General features: G+C 46.5%; 1 protein-coding gene and 6 non-coding genes across 7 annotated transcripts; 5 read left to right on the top strand and 2 right to left on the bottom strand.

The window, feature by feature from the left end:
• The first annotated feature begins 980 nt into the window (after nt 1–980).
• gba2 (glucosidase, beta (bile acid) 2) lies at nt 981–14,160 on the top strand. Its single transcript, XM_069723220.1, has 17 exons — nt 981–1,569; nt 5,088–5,179; nt 5,428–5,543; nt 6,029–6,247; nt 6,753–6,992; nt 7,304–7,406; nt 7,955–8,108; nt 9,130–9,255; nt 9,385–9,569; nt 10,007–10,111; nt 10,201–10,308; nt 10,483–10,634; nt 10,718–10,824; nt 11,642–11,784; nt 12,068–12,189; nt 12,619–12,810; nt 13,127–14,160. Exons 1-17 carry the CDS (start codon nt 1,376–1,378, stop codon nt 13,490–13,492), a joined length of 2,724 nt encoding a protein of 907 aa, XP_069579321.1. The 5' UTR covers nt 981–1,375; the 3' UTR covers nt 13,493–14,160.
• A 469-nt stretch (nt 14,161–14,629) lies between these two features.
• trnan-guu (transfer RNA asparagine (anticodon GUU)) lies at nt 14,630–14,703 on the top strand. Its single transcript has one exon. It is a non-coding gene; the product is annotated as a tRNA-Asn (tRNA).
• A 382-nt stretch (nt 14,704–15,085) lies between these two features.
• Nucleotides 15,086–15,159, top strand: trnan-guu (transfer RNA asparagine (anticodon GUU)). Its single transcript has one exon. It is a non-coding gene; the product is annotated as a tRNA-Asn (tRNA).
• Nucleotides 15,160–15,563: 404 nt separating this feature from the next.
• Nucleotides 15,564–15,637, bottom strand: trnan-guu (transfer RNA asparagine (anticodon GUU)). The gene has a single exon. It is a non-coding gene; the product is annotated as a tRNA-Asn (tRNA).
• A 110-nt stretch (nt 15,638–15,747) lies between these two features.
• Nucleotides 15,748–15,820, top strand: trnak-cuu (transfer RNA lysine (anticodon CUU)). The gene has a single exon. It is a non-coding gene; the product is annotated as a tRNA-Lys (tRNA).
• A 552-nt stretch (nt 15,821–16,372) lies between these two features.
• On the top strand, nt 16,373–16,446 carry trnan-guu (transfer RNA asparagine (anticodon GUU)). Its single transcript has one exon. It is a non-coding gene; the product is annotated as a tRNA-Asn (tRNA).
• Nucleotides 16,447–16,813: 367 nt separating this feature from the next.
• trnak-cuu (transfer RNA lysine (anticodon CUU)) lies at nt 16,814–16,886 on the bottom strand. The gene has a single exon. It is a non-coding gene; the product is annotated as a tRNA-Lys (tRNA).
• Between the last annotated feature and the right edge of the window lie 2,444 nt (nt 16,887–19,330).

The following is a 19,330-nucleotide window of genomic DNA, read 5'->3' as shown; positions in this document are numbered from 1 at the left end:
GACAGCACAGCTCACCTGCTCAGCTAGCGTCGAGCTACAGGAAACTAAACAACGGCTCCGCTGCCGGGCGACCAATCACAGACCGCGGGAACAGGAAACTCCGCCAGGAATTACAAGATTAATCCAGAAACATGGATTTTCCGTGAGATTATGTTCAGATTAACGTGTAAATCACGGATCAATTCAAGTTTTTACATGTCGTAAAGAATAAAACGACGGTGGAGAATTACAGGAACGTTTTTTGGTCGACCATCTGGAAGCGACCCAAAGGCCAGGGTGACGGGACGTGGCGTGTTGCTATGGTAACCTGTAGGGAGAGACTCAAATCAATAATCACAAATAACCTCTTCGGTTGCTTATTAATGCCAAACATACTAAAGAGAACATTGTATAGCATTTTCTTAAATTGTATGATCTTCATAATATACAATTGCTTGTAAACACAGTAGAAGTAAATAGGTTGGACCGAACCACCTCCCCTTTCTTCCGTCTGAATGGTTCAGTCTCACACCGGCTCGGCGGCGCCTTGGTTACCTGCGGCAGGTTTGTCAGGCAACGCTGGTTTCCAGCCAGATGTGGTCATTTGTCGTCCGTCACGCTAAAACAACAACTACAGTTTGTAGAAGCAGGTAATTGTTTGGGTGACACGTACCTTCAGCAAACAGGTAAACAAAGAGCCCGTAACCATAGCAGCCTGACAGAGCCTGGTGCCTGACAGTCAACGCCCGGGTCCGAACCCCTCCGCGTAGCAAGGCTTAGTGAGCGCTATGCTAGCAGAGGTCGGGTCCAGTTTTACGTTACTAGAAGTTTAGCGGGTTCCGTTTCCTGCCGTTACTCGACTTTCAAGCAAACGGGTGTTTCAGCACATGTCCCGTGACCACGTATGAAGGCTGTGTGCAGCTGACGCTGGTGACTGAAATGCCGCTTGATGTTGGCCTTCTTTCAACCAACAGCTGATCGATCTCCTTCACAACATGTCCTTCTGTCCTGTTTGATCTCTTTGTAGGTGTCCCGGACAAACGACTGATCCGGAATACGTCCTGTTCTTTAGCCGTCAGCCCTCCATCCATCCGCGGGTGCGGACAGCTGCACCTCCTCCTCCTCCTCCTCCTCCTCCGGGTCTACTTTCTGTGTCCATCGGGGACCAGAGGCTTCACATCGGTCCTAGATGAAGACCCTGAGCCGAGGAGGACTGTCATCATCCCATAATGGGACTTGAACCTCCAACCTGTTTATTGTCCCAGTACCAACAGTGACGACCTCCTCATTGTTGATGCTCACCGCCTGATCAGCTGTGTCAGGAGAACTGCGACCTCCCTGCTTCTAACCAGAAGTATTTTGTCACTTTAAGCTCCCTTAAAAAAACCTTCAAAAGATGACTTCGGAGTGGGGCGACAAATCCACAGCGGACCTCATGAGCAGGTACGTCTCCGAGGAAATGGGGTACGGGGTGCCGAAGGAGGGCTGGCGGATCTGTCTGGCACACGAGTTCAAGGAGAAGAGGAAGCCCTTTCAAGCAAAGGACGTCTCGCTGTCCAACGTCTTGGACCACATCGGCCTGGGGATCAGGTCAGTTTCCTCCACCTGAAGCACATTCAGACGCAGATCCAGGAGATGCACTGAAATCTAGCTCATGAAATCCTCCAGCAACAAATACCTGCAATCAAAAACATTTTTCAACACCAATTTGCTTCAGTTGACATCCACTCATCACAGCAGCCTCCAGTCTGCAGAGTTCACCCCCATGCATGTTACCATGGTGACCTGGGGAGACTTCAGCCCATAGTGTCCTGTTTCTTGGCCCACACCTGAGACCTGAGGGGGAAACACAACCTGACTGGAAAATGTTGAATCCTCACGTGTAGTTCTTCACAGTTTCCAGGTGTAGGACCGCAAACAAATAATGAATCGATGACACGAGACGTTTAGAAGAAGCATCTCAGCGTTCCTCCGTATTAAAGCTTTAAAACAGATGTTTTACCCGACGGCAGCTGGAGGAGTCGCAGCGTCTGCTGCTGACAAGTTCTTTGAAAATGTTCCCAATTGTTTTGTTTCGTCTGCTCAAGATCTGAGTGGGAAAAAATAATGTATTATTAGTTCAAAAAACACCTTTAATACCTCCATTGAACGTCTTCATTCTCCTGTGGAAATGAACAAGGAGTTGACACTTTTTTGTTTTAACTCTCACTAACATTTTAAAGTCTCCTGTGAATTGTTGAGTACAAATCTTTGACATCTGTGTTTGCAGTGTTTGTAGTGGGTCTCTACTGGATCTCTACTGGGTCTCTACTGGGTCTCTAGTGGGTCTCTACTGGGTCTCTAGTGGGTCTCTACTGGGTCTCTACTGGATCTCTACTGGGTCTCTACTGGGTCTCTACTGGGTCTCTACTGGATCTCTACTGGGTCTCTACTGGTTCTCTACTGGGTCTCTACTGGATCTCTACTGGGTCTCTACTGGGTCTCTAGTGGGTCTCTACTGGGTCTCTACTGGATCTCTACTGGGTCTCTACTGGGTCTCTACTGGGTCTCTACTGGATCTCTACTGGGTCTCTACTGGTTCTCTACTGGGTCTCTACTGGGTCTCTACTGGGTCTCTACTGGGTCTCTAGTGGGTCTCTACTGGATCTCTACTGGGTCTCTAGTGGGTCTCTACTGGGTCTCTAGTGGGTCTCTACTGGGTCTCTACTGGGTCTCTACTGGGTCTCTACTGGGTCTCTAGTGGGTCTCTACTGGGTCTCTAGTGGGTCTCTACTGGGTCTCTACTGGGTCTCTACTGGATCTCTAGTGGGTCTCTACTGGATCTCTACTGGGTCTCTAGTGGGTCTCTACTGGGTCTCTACTGGGTCTCTACTGGGTCTCTAGTGGGTCTCTACTGGATCTCTAGTGGGTCTCTACTGGGTCTCTAGTGGGTCTCTACTGGGTCTCTAGTGGGTCTCTACTGGATCTCTAGTGGGTCTCTAGTGGGTCTCTACTAGGTCTCTACTGGATCTCTACTGGGTCTCTACTGGATCTCTAGTGGATCTATAGCGGGTCTCTAGTGGATCTTTAGTGGATCTCTACTGGGTCTCTAATGGGTCTCTACTGGGTCTCTACTGGGTCTCTAGTGGGTCTCTACTGGATCTCTAGTGGGTCTCTAGTGGGTCTCTACTGGGTCTCTACTGGATCTCTAGTGGGTCTCTACTGGGTCTCTACTGGATCTCTAGTGGGTCTCTAGTGGATCTATAGCAGGTCTCTAGTGGATCTTTAGTGGATCTCACAGCCAGCAGCGCTTCCTCTCAGTTACAGTCCAGATCCAGAGAACTGGTTCTGGACTCAAGGAGTCCTCAGCTGTGTCTGAGTCCGTCTGCAGGGACACGCTTTGTTTTGATTTGTACTCGACGTGTTTCTTATCAATGATAATGTGCATATATATAAAAATATGGACTGAATAACTGGTCGTTTGTAGAAACCCAATCCAAATCTCCCCTGTTCCACTAATTACATGATCCCTCCATGTGACTCCTTTAATACAGAGCCAGTTCTTTCAGTTCACTATGATGATGTAACAGACCTTTTATCAGTGATGTTTCAGTTTCATTAAGAGTCCCAGTGAGTCACTAAACCAACATAAACAGACAGGACCTCCCCGAAGTGGAATGCCGTCTTTGTTAACACACCTGTACTTTGAGTCTGAGTCTCAAAACCATTCAAACAGGTCGCTTCAAACCTTCAGAAAACTGTTGTGGCAACGCAGACACGCTGCACTCAGCACAGCTCCTATTTCCTCATCTGCACTGTCTGTCAGCTCTGTTTAGAGAGAATGAACAATACTATTAAATCCAGGTTTAACTACACCTGCAGCTCTCTTTCATTTGATTGACAGGTTTTAAACGGTCGGATTAATCAAATATAAAACGATGTCTGCAACAGCAGTGCAGTAAAAACTGCTTGTCTTGCAATAAAAAGATAAGAATACTGTAAACTAGGTTTCAGTTAGTCGGGCTTTAAGCACCGGGAACACGTTTACTGAGGTCGTAAATGAGATGGCAGCTTGAGCACACACACCACACCCACACACACACACACACACACACACACACACACACCCACACACACACACACACACACACACACACACACACACACACACACACACACACACACACACACACACACACACACACACACACACACACACACACACACACACACACACACACACACACACACACACACACACACACACACACACCCACCCACACACACACACACACACACACACACACCCACCCACACACACACACACACACACACACCCACACACACACCCACACACACACACACACACACACCCACACACACACACACACACACACACACACACACACACACACCACACCACACACACCCACACACACACTCACACACTCACACACACACACACACACACACACACAGGTTAGATTCAGGTTAGCAGACTTGGCCGGTGCTCTCAGATCCGGATTGAGGGAGGACTATTGTTTGCATTCCAGCTGAACTGCAGAACAAGCTGCTATGGCTTCACATGTCACGCTTTAACGGATCCCATTCATCTCCTCCTGAGTGGAGCTGTATCGGCGGGGCCGTTGTTGTTTCTCTGGACTCAGCTGTGCTCTGAGGTTTTTGTCTGCGGTGCAGCTGAGCCCATTGTGGCTGAAACTTCCTGGATTATTCTGGCATGCCGGTCATCCGTCCTCCTGTTCTGACTGTCCAGGATTCAGATACTGTTGTTGAGCTACATTAATAAAAGGATGCAGTCTATTAGAGCAAAGGTGAAACACTTCCTGGAATCCAGACCACCTCGACCAACATCATAGCCCTAACCCTAACCCTAACCCTAACCCTAACCCTAACCCACATTTCAGACTATGAATAGAAAAACAGAAATGAGGATGTTTGCTTATTAAACATGTGCTTGTGATGGAACTTTAAAAGCTCCTTTGATGGATAATTTCAACCCTTCAACACATGACTGTAACTGAAGCACCCGTTCTGATTTCCAAGCTGTGTTTTATTATTTGACATTTGGATTCCTTCCACTGACCGCCGCTCTGTCATGTGTTCATCAGGTATCTAAAGTGGTGGTACAAGAAGACGCAGGTGGAGAAGAAAGCTCCGTTCATTGACATGTTTCGTGCTCAACCCTTACGTCAAATATACGGTGAGTTCAGGTCTATTTTAGGAGCGAGGAGTCCAACATGGACACACATCAGAATAAAGCCACGAATCAAATCAGCTTCAGTTTCAATGTGCTGCAGCCAATCGCATATATTTTGTTTTCCAAGGTGAAACGCTAACACGGGCCCCTTGCAGACCTATAACCTCATGAAGTCATAAAGCTCTGGATTAGCCATTAATGTTTCTCCCCTCTTCCCTATTTCTCTGTTGACGCTGAACTGTGATTGACAGGCGCTCCACTGGGTGGTATCGGAGGTGGCACCATCACAAGAGGGTGGAGGGGGGAGTTCTGCAGGTGGCAGCTCAACCCTGGGATGTACCACTATAAAACGGTCACAGCCAACCAGGTATACAACATCTCCACAAGATGGATGGTTTCCTCAATGAAAGGACATTTTGTTTTTAGAACTTTTTCAGAAACTGCTCGTTGACTTCAATGAATGTCGGCACACAAAGTCGGCCAGTTGCTCTTTCAGCTGTCTCGGTTTACAGATAAGGAAGTCTTTTATCTCCATTCTTCTGTGGAGCTCCTTTAAGTCTCATAAAAACGTACCCTTTTGAAACCAGCATTCTTCCAGAGTTTATCATTTACTTAAGCTGTAGTTTAAAACCAGAACGAATGGAGATCACTCGGCGATACTTTCTTAACAGCCGTGTTGGTCAAAGGCTGTGACTCTTTCAGTACTTGCAGAAACTTGCTCTATTGTTCTCGCCATCTGAAGCACATTCAGATGTTTATCAGAGGGCATGCTGGGAAAATACTTTGCACATCTTGTTGCTCATTTATAAAGTCTAATTTTCTGACATGCACATTACTTTTCTGGTCTTCCAGTTCACGGTGTGTTTGCGTCGTGGAGGACAAACGGTTTACCAGCAGGTGCTTTCTGTGGAGCGTCCGCCCACGTTACAGGGCTGGAACTGGGGCTACTGCGGAGAGTACGCCTTCTACCACGCCCTGTACCCGCGCGCCTGGACCGTCTACCACCTGCCGGGCCAGAACGTCACCCTCACCTGCAGACAGATTTCCCCAGTCATCCCTCACGATTACCAGGTTCAACTTTTTTTTAATATAATGTAATATTTTAGTCTGCCATCTGTAGTTGCAACAGGCTTCAAAAATTATTCAAAGTTTGTGGCTTTTAATGATGATTTTACATGAATAGATTCCAAGTTCATCCATAATTTCTTGGTCATCTATATATGTTGCATCATGTCTCACTGCTTAACACGACAATTTAACCAAACAATAACAAGAATAAATCAAAATGTAGGAACCACAGACTGTAAGTAAAAGTGTTCGTAGCTTCAGGGTTAGTTGGAAACCCTGGAAAACTATTCCTGTTTCAAAACTAGTTTCAACTAAAGACAAAGGATGTTTCACACACGTCCAAACTATGGTGGTAAAAGTTAAGTACGTGTTTTCAGGCATTCATCCACTTTGGCTCAACCTTTTTTTGTGCTTCAGTAACTTTATTCTAAGATAGAAGACATTTTAAATGGTTTGTGGACAAGATGATAAAATCTATTCCCTCATCTACGTCTCCTTTGTGTCTCAGGACTCGAGCCTCCCGGTGGCAGTATTAGTGTGGGACATAGAGAACAAGAACGACTACGCTCTGGACGTCTCCATCATGTTTACGATGGTCAACGGATCGGGACACAAGGACGACAAGAGCGGCGGACACTGGAACGAACCATTCCACCTGGAGAAGGAGGGGGAGGCGATGTCGGGGGTCTTGCTCCATCACTGCTCCCCGGTGAACCCGTACACTCTGTGCATCGCAGCCCGAGAGCAGGTTCGATTTTCACTGAATGATTTTAACAAAATCATTAAAGGTTTTTGTGGCGAGACATTCTCGGGGATTAAAGCCTGGATTTGGAACAATAGTCTCCGTTATCAAAAATCTGTGGTATTAATAAGCATTATGTTGTAGATTTACTGTGTGTGTGTGTGTGTGTGTGTGTGTGTGTGTGTGTGTGTGTGTGTGTGTGTGTGTGTGTGTGTGTGCGCGCGTGCATGCGTGCGTGCGTGTGCATGTGCGCGCGCGTGTGTGTGTGTGTGTGTGTGTGTGTGTGTGTGTGCGCGTGTGTGTGTGTGTTTTACCAGCCCGACAGGGAGATCAGTCACCAGACGGCGTTCAGTCCGAAGGGAACCTGCAGTGGTTTGTGGAGTGACCTCATCACCGACGGACGGCTGGACTCTCCGACGGGTCAGTGCCTGAAAACAGACGGTGGAAAGATGCCACGCGTGTTCGAACATTAGTTGAGCTTTAAACTTTGAGAACAGATCGGTTACAATGATTTTAGACACAAGAAAGTGAGACATGTTGTCTGGACCAAGCTGAGAATAATCAACTTACAAAGAAGTCACAGAAGGCAACTGGTTTTGTAAAACCAGACGACCCACAACATCCAACTAGTTTCATGTCTTTATTTCCATTCCTCTCCACACATTTACTGCCGTTTCTCTGATTTTATCTCTATTAATAATTCCCCAAATAGTTTAAAAAGGAACTGAAGAACATAATTTGGGGTTTTAGAAGCTAATGCATCTGAAGTCTTTTATTTCTGCTGATCTAACGCATTAGAAACAGGAATATGAAAGCTCAGAAATGTCAGGGTTAAACACTTTGCAACATTCTCTGTTATTTTTTTGTGCAATCTTTTTTGGTGTCTCATTGTGTTAAAAGATAAAACTGATAAAGATGCCACATATTGCTAACTGACCTCGGTAACGTCTCCGTCGGACCTCCTGCAGGATCCAGCCCACCGACGGCGAAGGGGGAAAAGGTGGCGGCGGCGTTGGCGGTGAGCTGCTCGGTACCGGCTCAGAGCCGGAACAGCCTGGAGTTCTGCCTGGCCTGGGACATGCCCAAGATCACCTTTGGGTCAAGAGAGAAGGAACACATCAGGTACAGGAAACACACCGGAAACACACCGGAAACACACCGGAAACACACCGGAAACACACAGGAAACACACAGGAAACACACAGGAAACACACCGGAAACACACAGGAAACACACAGGAAACACACAGGAAACACACCGGAAACACACAGGAAACACACCGGAAACACACAGGAAACACACAGGAAACACACAGGAAACACACAGGAAACACACCGGAAACACACAGGAAACACACAGGAAACACACAGGAAACACACCGGAAACACACAGGAAACACACAGGAAACACACCGGAAACACACAGGAAACACACAGGAAACACACCGGAAACACACCGGAAACACACCGGAAACACACCGGAAACACACAGGAAACACACCGGAAACACACAGGAAACACACAGGAAACACACCGGAAACACACCGGAAACACACCGGAAACACACCGGAAACACACATTCATGTGGCTTTGTAGAAAGTAGAGAAAAATGACTGAACATAAATTTGGGGCATTTATAGCACAGACATATAAAGTTCATTGTGAAACAGGACTTCTGAGTTTTCTCCCCTCGGTCATCGACGTCGAGCAGCTGTTCTGCTCGCTGAGCTTCAGCAGATGTTGTTCCTCTCCGCTCGGTTTGCTGCTCAGGTTACAGAAGAACTCACCAGGTGTTACCTGAACTTCCTGTTATCGTAATGCTCGTTACAAGTTCAGTGAGAAAAGCAAATCTGAAACTGAGATGAAGTTCAACGATGTTCCTGCTCTGATTATTTATCATGACTGAGGCAGAAAAAAACATGTTTTGATGAGAGGTGACAATCAACCAAATATACTTTGAATAAATGTTCTGTTTCACAGCTCTAACTGACCGAGTGACGTGTAACTCATCAGCTCTTCCTGCTCCTGTAAACAAACCTGACCTCTGACCTCATTGTCATATTTATCAAGTTATAATATATAATTGTTTTGCTTTTGTTGATGAACATGAAGCATGTTTGTAGCTCCATCCTCTCTGCTTACAGGAGATACACTCGTTACTTTGGCACCAATGGGGACGCGGCGCCGTCGCTCAGTCATTACGCCCTCACACACTACAACCAATGGGAGCGCAGCATTGAGGAGTGGCAGAGACCCGTACTGCAGGACAGGTGGTTCCCCCTCTGACAGCTCGGGACCTGAAATGAAAAAGATTGATTGATTGATCAGACTACTTTATAGCTCATGCACTCCCCAGTTACGCACCGTTGGTCCTCCGGCTTGTGTTTCATGTGCTGCAGCTCTCTCCCCTCCTGGTACAAGTCGGCGCTGTTCAACGAGTTGTACTTCGTGGTGGACGGAGGGACCGTGTGGACGGAGCTATCGGAGGACGCCGATGTCAGCGGAGGCGTGCGCAGCGAGAACGGAGGTCTGCCGGCTCGGCCTGCTGTCATCAGGGAGTTCGGGCGCTTTGCTTACCTGGAAGGTAGGCTGGCAGACGGCAGTCTGCTTTCAGATTTAGCTTTTTTAAAATGCGTGTGGGTCTTTATTGATTGCAATTGACATTTAATTAAAAATGTGACGTATGAAAGTGAACTGTGGTTGATGTCCAAGCAGGTGACGTGTACACGGTAACCATGAAAACCAAAACATTCATTCCTCTGATCTGTAATGTTTGTACTTCAAAATCATGAACTTCCAGTTCTGGTGCCATGGTTACATGAGCTTTCAAATATTTGTTTTAACAACATCCATGTGCTCAAACAAATGTGTCTTCTTCTACCAACAAAACCATCATTTTTAAGTAACTTGCACCAACTATTGTTAAAAAGCTCATTAAACTGAAAAACCTGGTAAAAATGTAAAAAGAAATAAAAGCCTGTGTTAATTAGCTGTTGATGAGTCATGTGACCTGTTTCCCAGGTCAGGAGTACAGAATGTACAACACGTACGACGTGCACTTCTACGCCTCCTTTGCGCTCATCATGCTGTGGCCCAAACTGGCCTTGAGCGTGCAGTACGACATCGGTGAGTTCCCAGTGAGTGTTTGATCGATGATCTGAGCAGGTGCAGTTGATGAAAAGGCTCCAGGTTTTACAGCGTGAATCTCTTCCCAGCCGGCAGCGTCGTTAACCAAGACCCAACCGAGAGGCTCCACCTGATGAGCGGCCGCTGTTCTCCCGTCAAGGCCAAAAACGTGGTGCCTCACGACATCGGGGATCCCGGTAGGAGACGGAGGAGATTAACAATTATAATATTTAGTTTTTTTGCATTAAAACTCTTACAGAAAGGTCCTATCAGTGACTTTGTACATTTATATCCTACAATACGTCAGGACTGCTGCCGTTCTCGCCACGTTTTAATTGATGTAGTGATCAGAGGTGTTTTCTGTTGCCTAGACGACGAGCCGTGGCAGCGGGTGAACGCCTACCTCATCCACGACACCGCAGACTGGAAGGACCTGAACCTGAAGTTTGTCCTGCAGGTCTACAGGGACTTCCATCTGACCCAGGACAGTCAGTACCTCCAGGACATGTGGCCCATCTGCCAGGTACACAAACCGGAGAAAGAGTGTTAACCCTGCTGAATGAGTGGAATCAGCTGAAACCTGTTTTACTCCGGTCGATCCGTCAGGCGGTGATGGAGTCAGAGATGAAGTTCGACCTGGACGGAGACGGCCTGATAGAGAACTCTGGATATGCTGACCAGACCTACGACGGCTGGACGGTGACTGGACCGAGGTGAGAGTTGAAGGAGAGGACGAACATGTAGCATTAAAAAATGGCAGGAAAAAATGGAGGTATTGATATATTAATATATAAAACTGAGTTGTGTGTCGCAGCAGAGCCTCTAAATGTGACTGAGAGCTTTGGCAAAGATGAATGGCCTCCAAAACACTTCCTGTTTCATTTCTCTTCAAATTGAAAGTACAGAGGACCAGAAATCAATTTTAGTGGAAAGATTCATATATCAGCAGGACTGATTCATAGAATAATATTCTTTCATTTTGCTTTTGTGTTGTTCAATTAAATGTGTTGAAGGCTGCATGTTGTTGCTTCCACAAATGTCCCCTTTGTTTATTTTTGTAAAAACACCGGGGTGTATTATTACAGCAAAATGAGTTGAGTAAAGAGGATTAATAATATCGTTATTTAAACTGAGGACTGGTTCTTCTATGTGGACTAGAAGAGAAGTCCTGATTCGGTATGAGGAGCCGATCCCGCCACGTTTTACTGGATCAGGATCAGCTGAAATGAAGCGTAACAAAATCCATCTTTTCTTTCTTTTACATTAAGTGTTAGACTTCTTTTTTTTCTTCAAATCATATTAATAATTTAAGCATATAAACGTCATACTTCAGTATTTCCATCAAACAGAGTGTTTTAAATTCAGAAGGTTACAGCAGCTGGTCCAAAGTGTCAGATCCATCTTTAATCAACATTCAGGTAGATTTAAGTGTCTGATTGGACTTCATCAGGACATTAATTATATTTGCATCAAAGAGCGAAGCCATGTTAGTAAGAATATTTATAATATCCATATTTGTGTTTACTCCAGTGCGTACTGTGGTGGGCTGTGGTTGGCGTCCCTGTGCGTGATGTGTAAAATGGCCGGACTGATGGACAAGGAGGAGACGTACAAACGTTACAGAGACCTGTTGGACAGAGGAAGTGCTGCTTTTGACAAACTGCTGTGGAACGGTGAGTTCAAACATCTACGTATTTATCTTTATAAATCTTCATCTCAGCATCTCCATGGAAACGGTTCTCTTGCTTAGCTCTCGTTTACAACCCATGTCCACGTGTTTTCATTGGTGACGGTGATCAACTCAAAAGCCTGTTTCCACGTACGGACCGATAACAAAACCGATTCTAAAAAGATTGACTGAAAAAAAATCAAATATAGATTTTGGAGGTTCGTTAAGTTTGTAATCCGCTGGATGAATTGATTCCGTTTATTTATTTTTCCCACCATGATGTTTAGGAAAGTACTACAACTATGACAGCAGCGGGAGAGACCTGTCCAACAGCGTGATGTCGGACCAGTGTGCCGGCCACTGGTTCCTGGCAGCGTCCGGGCTCGGAGACGGAGACGGAGACGACCAGGCAAGTTACACATCTCAGAGATGGAGAAATCATCCTCAACACCACAGAGACCTTTAAAACTAAAACTAAAAAGTTGAAGAGAGAGAAGTCGAACGTTCACAGCAAAGCTTGACGTGACCTTGATCTCAATATTATGAGCTAAATACACACTAAGCAGGACATATTTGAATTCTTATAACGTGTTGAATTCTGGTCAGTATTTTTATGTGACTACTTGTTATTTATGTTCTAATGATATTAAATGTTTTTCTTACAGAAACACAGTTTTTTTAAGTAATGAACTGATTGTTAAAATTGTGTAAATATGCAGTACTTCCAGTTGTGTACGTCACATTTTCTCCATCAGTACACAAATATAAGTAGAAGGATTGTTTCTGGATTCGGACATAACGTGAACGTTTTGTGGTCTCAACGTCACGTCTTCTTCAGGCTTTTCCAAAAGAAAAGATCCGGACCGCCCTGAAGTCGGTGTTTGACTTGAACGTGATGAGATTCGCTGGAGGTCAGATGGGGGCCGTGAACGGCATGCGACCCGAAGGAGTTCCCGACCGCTCCAGCGTCCAGTCCGACGAGGTCTGGATCGGAGTCGTGTACGGTCTCGCGGCCACGATGATCCATGAGGTGTGTGTGTATATTAGTGTGTACTTTACGTTGTAGGACTGGACACCATCAGGAGTAGTAATCTCATTCTGTTGTTCTGCATGTCTGAACAGTCGATTAACCAACTAGTAGATCGGGGGAAATATTTTCAGTCATTTTTCAGGAGAAAATTCCAAACAAGAAAGCAAACCGGTTCCAAAACATTCTTTTGAAGTCATAGAACACTTTGTTGAGGGATACGGCGCTTTAAGTCACCTTTAGGTGGCTAGATGTGCTGATGTTATGACATCATATGGATATGATGACATCATATGGATATTATGACGTGTTTTCTCAGGGTATGCGGGAGGAAGGTCTGCGTACAGCCGAGGGCTGCTACCGCACGGTGTGGGAGAGGCTGGGCATGGCCTTCCAGACTCCTGAAGCCTACTGTGAGAAGGGCATCTACCGCTCACTGGCCTACATGAGGCCTCTGAGCATCTGGGCCATGCAGCTGGCCCTGAACGCATCCCAGAAGGACCAGCCGGCCCTGAACGCATCACAGAAGGACCAGCAGGCCCCGAACGCATCCCAGAAGGACCAGCCGACCCTGAACGCATCCCAGAAGGACCAGCCGGCCCCGAACGCATCACAGAAGGACCAGCCGACCCTGAACGCATCCCAGAAGGATCCAACCGGAGACCCTGACAGAGCCGGGACCTGAGTCATCAGATGACCGGTTCCCCCTGAGTGTGAAACTGAAACTCTCCTGCAGCTTCGGTCATCATCGGCTCCGACACCCTGCGGTGCCGTTCGGCCGGGTACAGGCAGTGAATTTAATTCTCTACAGTTTGTTTCGCTCCAGATGTCGTTTGATGCTCGAGGTCAAAAGGAAGTTTATGGCTGACGGGTCGGTAGATATGAAGCAGGGATCGTGTCTTTAGGTCGAGCGTGTTAGACGAGCAGATTCTAATCATAGTCTTTGTAAATTACTTATTAAAAATGGCCCTTTTGTTCCAGCATCATGTTGTCTGATTGCATGGATGTACACACACATGCAAACACTACATTTCACAATTCACAAATATGCCAATAATAACATTTTCATGTGCATACTTGGAACATGTTTATAAACATAACATTTTGTTCCTCTTGCATTTGAATTTGAATGCCGCACTAAGTAATGTGATTTGTGATGAGTGCCGTTGGAAATGAAGTCTTAAAAAATTATTTTTCTTTTCTTTTCTTTTTTTTTTATAGCATTTGGTGCCTTGTTGCATGTTGGCCTGTATCTACAGTATATTAATGGAAAGGCAACATTTAGTATGTTTTATAAAATCCAATATTCATGACAATCATGCTTAATAAATAACTGAATAAGATGCAACTGGAGATTTGTTGTCTTTTTGATTAAATGTATGTGAAAACAATTTCTGTAGTTATGAAACACACCTAATCAAAGACATTAGCTTTGAAGCCTCCAATAGAGAAACGTCAAATCTGTCAGAGACCTCAGCTGATGCTTCGGTGATTGACATTTTGATAACAATGCCCATTCAAACAATCTGCCAATATTTAAGTATAAACAAGAAATAAAACTACATCACTTAGAAAACCTTCAGATAGGAGGATGAGGGAATAAGGATTGGGAGAACCAGTTACCCTTTTCAAAGGTTTTCCAAATGGCAAAGTAAATTTAAGATGAGCCACCTTTCTGCTCCTCTGGGTGTCGATCTGAAACATTACTGCTGGTTGAGATGCTGTTTAGTGACTTTTCAACCACTCCAGCAAATAGCTGAGATGCTCAGTCACCGTGATTAAGAGGTGTTGGAATTCAGCACACTGAACAATCAGCACAATAGTCTCTGTGGCGCAATTGGTTAGCGCGTTCGGCTGTTAACCGAAAGGTTGGTGGTTCAAGCCCACCCAGGGACGCAGTTTTGTCAGAGTAGAGCTGCAGATTATGTTCAAAATCTAATCATATAAACAAAACATACTAAAGTAACTGCAACTGAACATCAGAGAAAGTTCACTGAATCAGATGCATTTCTCTCACTGAGATTTACCACTAACTAACCTTTGTGTTTCTCCCATAAAGGAGAGTCTCATCTGGGACAGGTTGAGATAAGAGCGGAGATGGAGCTTTTGTTTTGTTTCCTGTGATTCTGAAATAAAACGGGTTGAGAGGAAATAACCCGCAGCGCAATCATCCAGACAGCCTTTCCCCACTGCTGCGCGCGCGCGCACACACACACGCACGCACACACACGCACGCACACATACACAGAGTTTCCACCAACACCACCATATCAAGCCCGTCTCTGTGGCGCAATTGGTTAGCGCGTTCGGCTGTTAACCGAAAGGTTGGTGGTTCGAGCCCACCCAGGGACGGTAGTTTTACTTTTAGTCATCACGTGAAGAAAGACTGATGTGCTGTGAAAGGGTGGTGCATGAGGGGAGGGGCAGAGGCAGCAGTAGGACACCATGAGCGACCAGCTTGGATCTTCCCTGTTTTAAATGTATCACTGACAATAACATGGACCTATATCTCTAAAACAAATGGCATTGTCTCTTCAGAAAAATCACAAAACGATGTCAAAGTGCCAAAAAAATATATTTTTTTCAGTGACAGTTGTTCAATCTTTCTCTCACTCTTTCATGTCCAAGTACCTTTTTTTTTTTATATGAAAGCCTATTTTATGTGGAAGAATAGCACACAACATAGGTAAAGAGTTAACAGTAGGATTTTATGGGAAAACTACCATATAGCAAAAAAAAAAAAAAGAAAAATCAATCGTCCCTGGGTGGGCTCGAACCACCAACCTTTCGGTTAACAGCCGAACGCGCTAACCGATTGCGCCACAGAGACGAAGTCGACTTTCACACCACGGCCCACCGACTTTGTCTATGTACCATATAACAGTGGGGGAGGGGCTGTTACAACCAATCTGAATGATCTGTGAAACAATCACCTTCGCGGCCCGGCTAGCTCAGTCGGTAGAGCATGAGACTCTTAATCTCAGGGTCGTGGGTTCGAGCCCCACGTTGGGCGCAAGCTTTTTACAATCACATCCACACGTTTTTTGTGCAGGTATATTGTCCCTCAGTACCTAAAGCACCTGTTATACCTGAACCCCTCCCTTCTTGAAACAGACACACGTCTTGTGACAGAAAACTGCATGAGTGACTTGCAGTGAGCTGAAATGAAACGGATGTAAATATATTGTAGTTACTTGACGTAACGGCGGTGCGACTGGCTCAGTATGTTCCAATTTTGCTCCTTTCCACCAAATCCAAAGACTGTCCTGTTCAGCTGCCTCCACCGTCTCCCTCACTGCCCAATTATACACTCCCGCAATGGTACTGTCGTTGATCACGGCTGTAGTCTTGTCGGAACTCGGGGGTGCTCATGAGTAGAGAAAAATACAATGCTTGCAAAGTGGGGCTCGAACCCACGACCTACGATTAAGAGTCTCATGATCTACCGACTGAGCTAGCCAGGGTAGGTCACGAGGCCAAGCACCTTTTATAGAGTCTGCCTCTGGTAACCCAGCCCGGAGCCTCACATGTTGTATGGTCTGCCTACTCCATAGTGGGTCATGTGGTCTCTGTGGCGCAATCGGTTAGCGCGTTCGGCTGTTAACCGAAAGGTTGGTGGTTCGAGCCCACCCAGGGACGACTGCTTTTGTTTTTCCCTCAACATAATAGCCTCACTGGAGGCAAACTCCATCTGGGTAGACAATAAGGCATTGGGGGTGGGATGTAATAGGGGAGAGGTTGGATGAGGAGGACCGGTGAGTGCCCACCTAAACACTAATGATGATAGTAAGGTTTTGATTCCTATTTTAAAAGTGTTGCATGGATCTCTGAAAAACAGCTGAAACAGTAAGTGACATGTTGTAACTAATAACCCTATTATTACAAGAAATTGTTTTCAACTTTATCAAATCGAATAAATTCATTGAATTGAATCACAATCCGGTAAAAGGGAGGCAAACCATAAAAAACGTTTAAAATGTGACTGTTTGAAGAGAAAAATACAAAGCGCCCAACGTGGGGCTCGAACCCACGACCCTGAGATTAAGAGTCTCATGCTCTACCGACTGAGCTAGCCGGGCTACAAGTACAACCCTCGAAGTTGGATTTCAAAAACAAACCGTCTCCTCTGCTTTCCTTTCATAGTTTACTGAATCAATTGGGGCCTTCGGCTATTGCGTCACCATTCAGGCTTTTAAAATGCATTTACAATTCGCAATGTGGGAAACAAGCAGTCCTCCGATGTATTTCTACTGGGGCAGCACCTTTCCAACTTAGCCGGAGGCCGTGCTGAGCTTGTGGTGTTGCCTTTGTATATTTAAACTAGTGACAGATGAATTTCCCAACTATGGTTTGCTGTTATTTTAAACCGTTAGCTTTACTATTAATTAATCCACACAATAAATAAAACCTTCAGCACAAGTTTACAGGAGTAATCCATCAGTTTCACAACGGAACATGATATTGAACCCATCTGTGATGAGTCTTCTGACAGTTCATCGGGGTTTTCTGACTAAAAGTGTAAAAGAGGATTAATTTACCTTTAATTCTGCCGTCATCTGCTCCAAGTCACATGGTATGTCTGACAACAACAACAACAAATGTAAATAATGGCAAAACAAAAGGTTTGGTCGCTGACATGTCGACCAATCAACGTCGACTGGATGAGCTAGCAGCAGGCCTCCTGTTAGCTTAGCACGAGCAGGTCGTTATACTCGGACATGAACATGAGTAGTTCACCAAAACAACACACAACAACTTATAACGTGTTGAACTCTAATAATGGAGTTACTCTGATTTTAGCCACCATCTTACCGTGAAGCTGGGCGTGACGTCACTCGGCCAGTTAGCTTTATCCGCGAACATCAGAGCTAACAGCATCGTGCTCGACCTCCAGACAAAAAGCTTCGGGAAAAAACAAGTCGAGTTCACCTGTCTGTCCTCCACCTGTCTGTCCTCCACCTGTCTGTCCTCCACCTGTCTGTCTTCCACCTGTCTGTCCTCCACCAGTCTGTCTTCCACCTGTCTGTCCTCCACCTGTCTGTCTTCCACCTGTCTGTCCTCCACCTGTCTGTCCTCCACCTGTCTGTCTTCCACCTGTCTGTCCTCCACCAGTCTGTCCTCCACCTGTCTGTCCTCCACCTGTCTGTCCTCCACCTGTCTGTCTTCCACCTGTCTGTCCTCCACCAGTCTGTCTTCCACCTGTCTGTCCTCCACCTGTCTGTCTTCCACCTGTCTGTCCTCCACCAGTCTGTCTTCCACCTGTCTGTCCTCCACCTGTCTGTCCTCCACCTGTCTGTCCTCCACCTGTCTGTCCTCCACCTGTCTGTCTTCCACCTGTCTGTCCTCCACCTGTCTGTCCTCCACCAGTCTGTCTTCCACCTGTCTGTCCTCCACCTGTCTGTCCTCCACCTGTCTGTCCTCCACCTGTCTGTCTTCCACCTGTCTGTCCTCCACCAGTCTGTCTTCCACCTGTCTGTCCTCCACCTGTCTGTCCTCCACCTGTCTGTCTTCCACCTGTCTGTCCTCCACCTTTCTGTCCTCCACCTGTCGGTCTTCCACCTGTCTGTCCTCCACCAGTCTGTCCTCCAACTGTCTGTCTTCCACCTGTCTGTCCATCGCCTGTCTGTCTTCCACCTGTCTGTCCTCCACCTGTCTGTCTTCCACCTGTCTGTCCTCCACCTGTCTGTCCTCCACCAGTCTGTCTTCCACCTGTCTGTCCTCCACCTGTCTGTCTTCCACCTGTCTGTCCTCCACCAGTCTGTCTTCCACCTGTCTGTCCTCCACCTGTCTGTCTTCCACCTGTCTGTCCTCCACCTGTCTGTCTTCCACCTGTCTGTCCTCCACCAGTCTGTCCTCCAACTCTCTGTCTTCCACCTGTCCGTCCATCGCCTGTCCGTCCTCCACCTGTCCGTCCATCACCTGTCTGTCCTCCACCTGTCCATCCATCGCCTGTCCGTCCTCCACCTGTCCGTCCGTCGCCTGTCCGTCCTCCACCTGTCCGTCCGTCGCCTGTCCGTCCATCGCCTGTCCGTCCTCCACCTGTCCGTCCTCCACCTGTCCGTCCATCGCCTGTCCGTCCTCCACCTGTCCGTCCACTGTCCGTCCATGTGTGTGTGTGTGTGTGTGTGTGTGTGTGTGTGTGTGTGTGTGTGTGTGTGTGTGTGTGTGTGTGTGTGTGTGTGTGTTTACTTATTGGTATTTATTTTATTCTTAATACTTTTTCCCCCAAAGTTTTTTTATCTGTTATTTTTATTGTTTGCATTTTAATTGTACTCTTCGTAAAAACAAAAAGCACCACCAGGTGGCGCTGCCGCACCACAATAGTGTCTGAGGAGGAACGAGGGAGGCTCGGCTGTTTTACAACCGGCTCTGACGTCACTCCTCGGCGGTGTGGAGGGTCGCCAGGAGCGCAGCATTTATTAAATGTACACAAAAAAACACAAAACCGGGATGTAAGCAGAGCACGAGGAGGCCCGACCGGAGCACGAGGAGACCCGACCGGAGCACGAGGAAACCCGACCGG

The sequence above is a fragment of the Brachyistius frenatus genome, unplaced genomic scaffold, assembly GCF_029030835.1.
Source record: "Brachyistius frenatus isolate BFR_SWC_R1_liver_20210118 unplaced genomic scaffold, ASM2903083v1 Contig_321, whole genome shotgun sequence".
Classification (NCBI taxonomy): Eukaryota; Metazoa; Chordata; class Actinopteri; family Embiotocidae; genus Brachyistius; species Brachyistius frenatus.
Note: the sequence above shows the minus strand (reverse complement) of the source record. Positions and strands in the feature narration are given on the sequence as shown.

Excerpts from the sequence above, each read along its gene's own strand:
- gba2 (XM_069723220.1), top strand. The coding sequence starts at position 1,376 with ATGACTTCGGAGTGGGGCGACAAATCCACAGCGGACCTCATGAGCAGG. Across the intron at positions 8,109-9,129 it reads AGAGAGAAGGAACACATCAG|GAGATACACTCGTTACTTTG; the intron begins GTACAGGAAACA and ends CTCTGCTTACAG. Across the intron at positions 10,825-11,641 it reads TGGACGGTGACTGGACCGAG|TGCGTACTGTGGTGGGCTGT; the intron begins GTGAGAGTTGAA and ends TGTTTACTCCAG.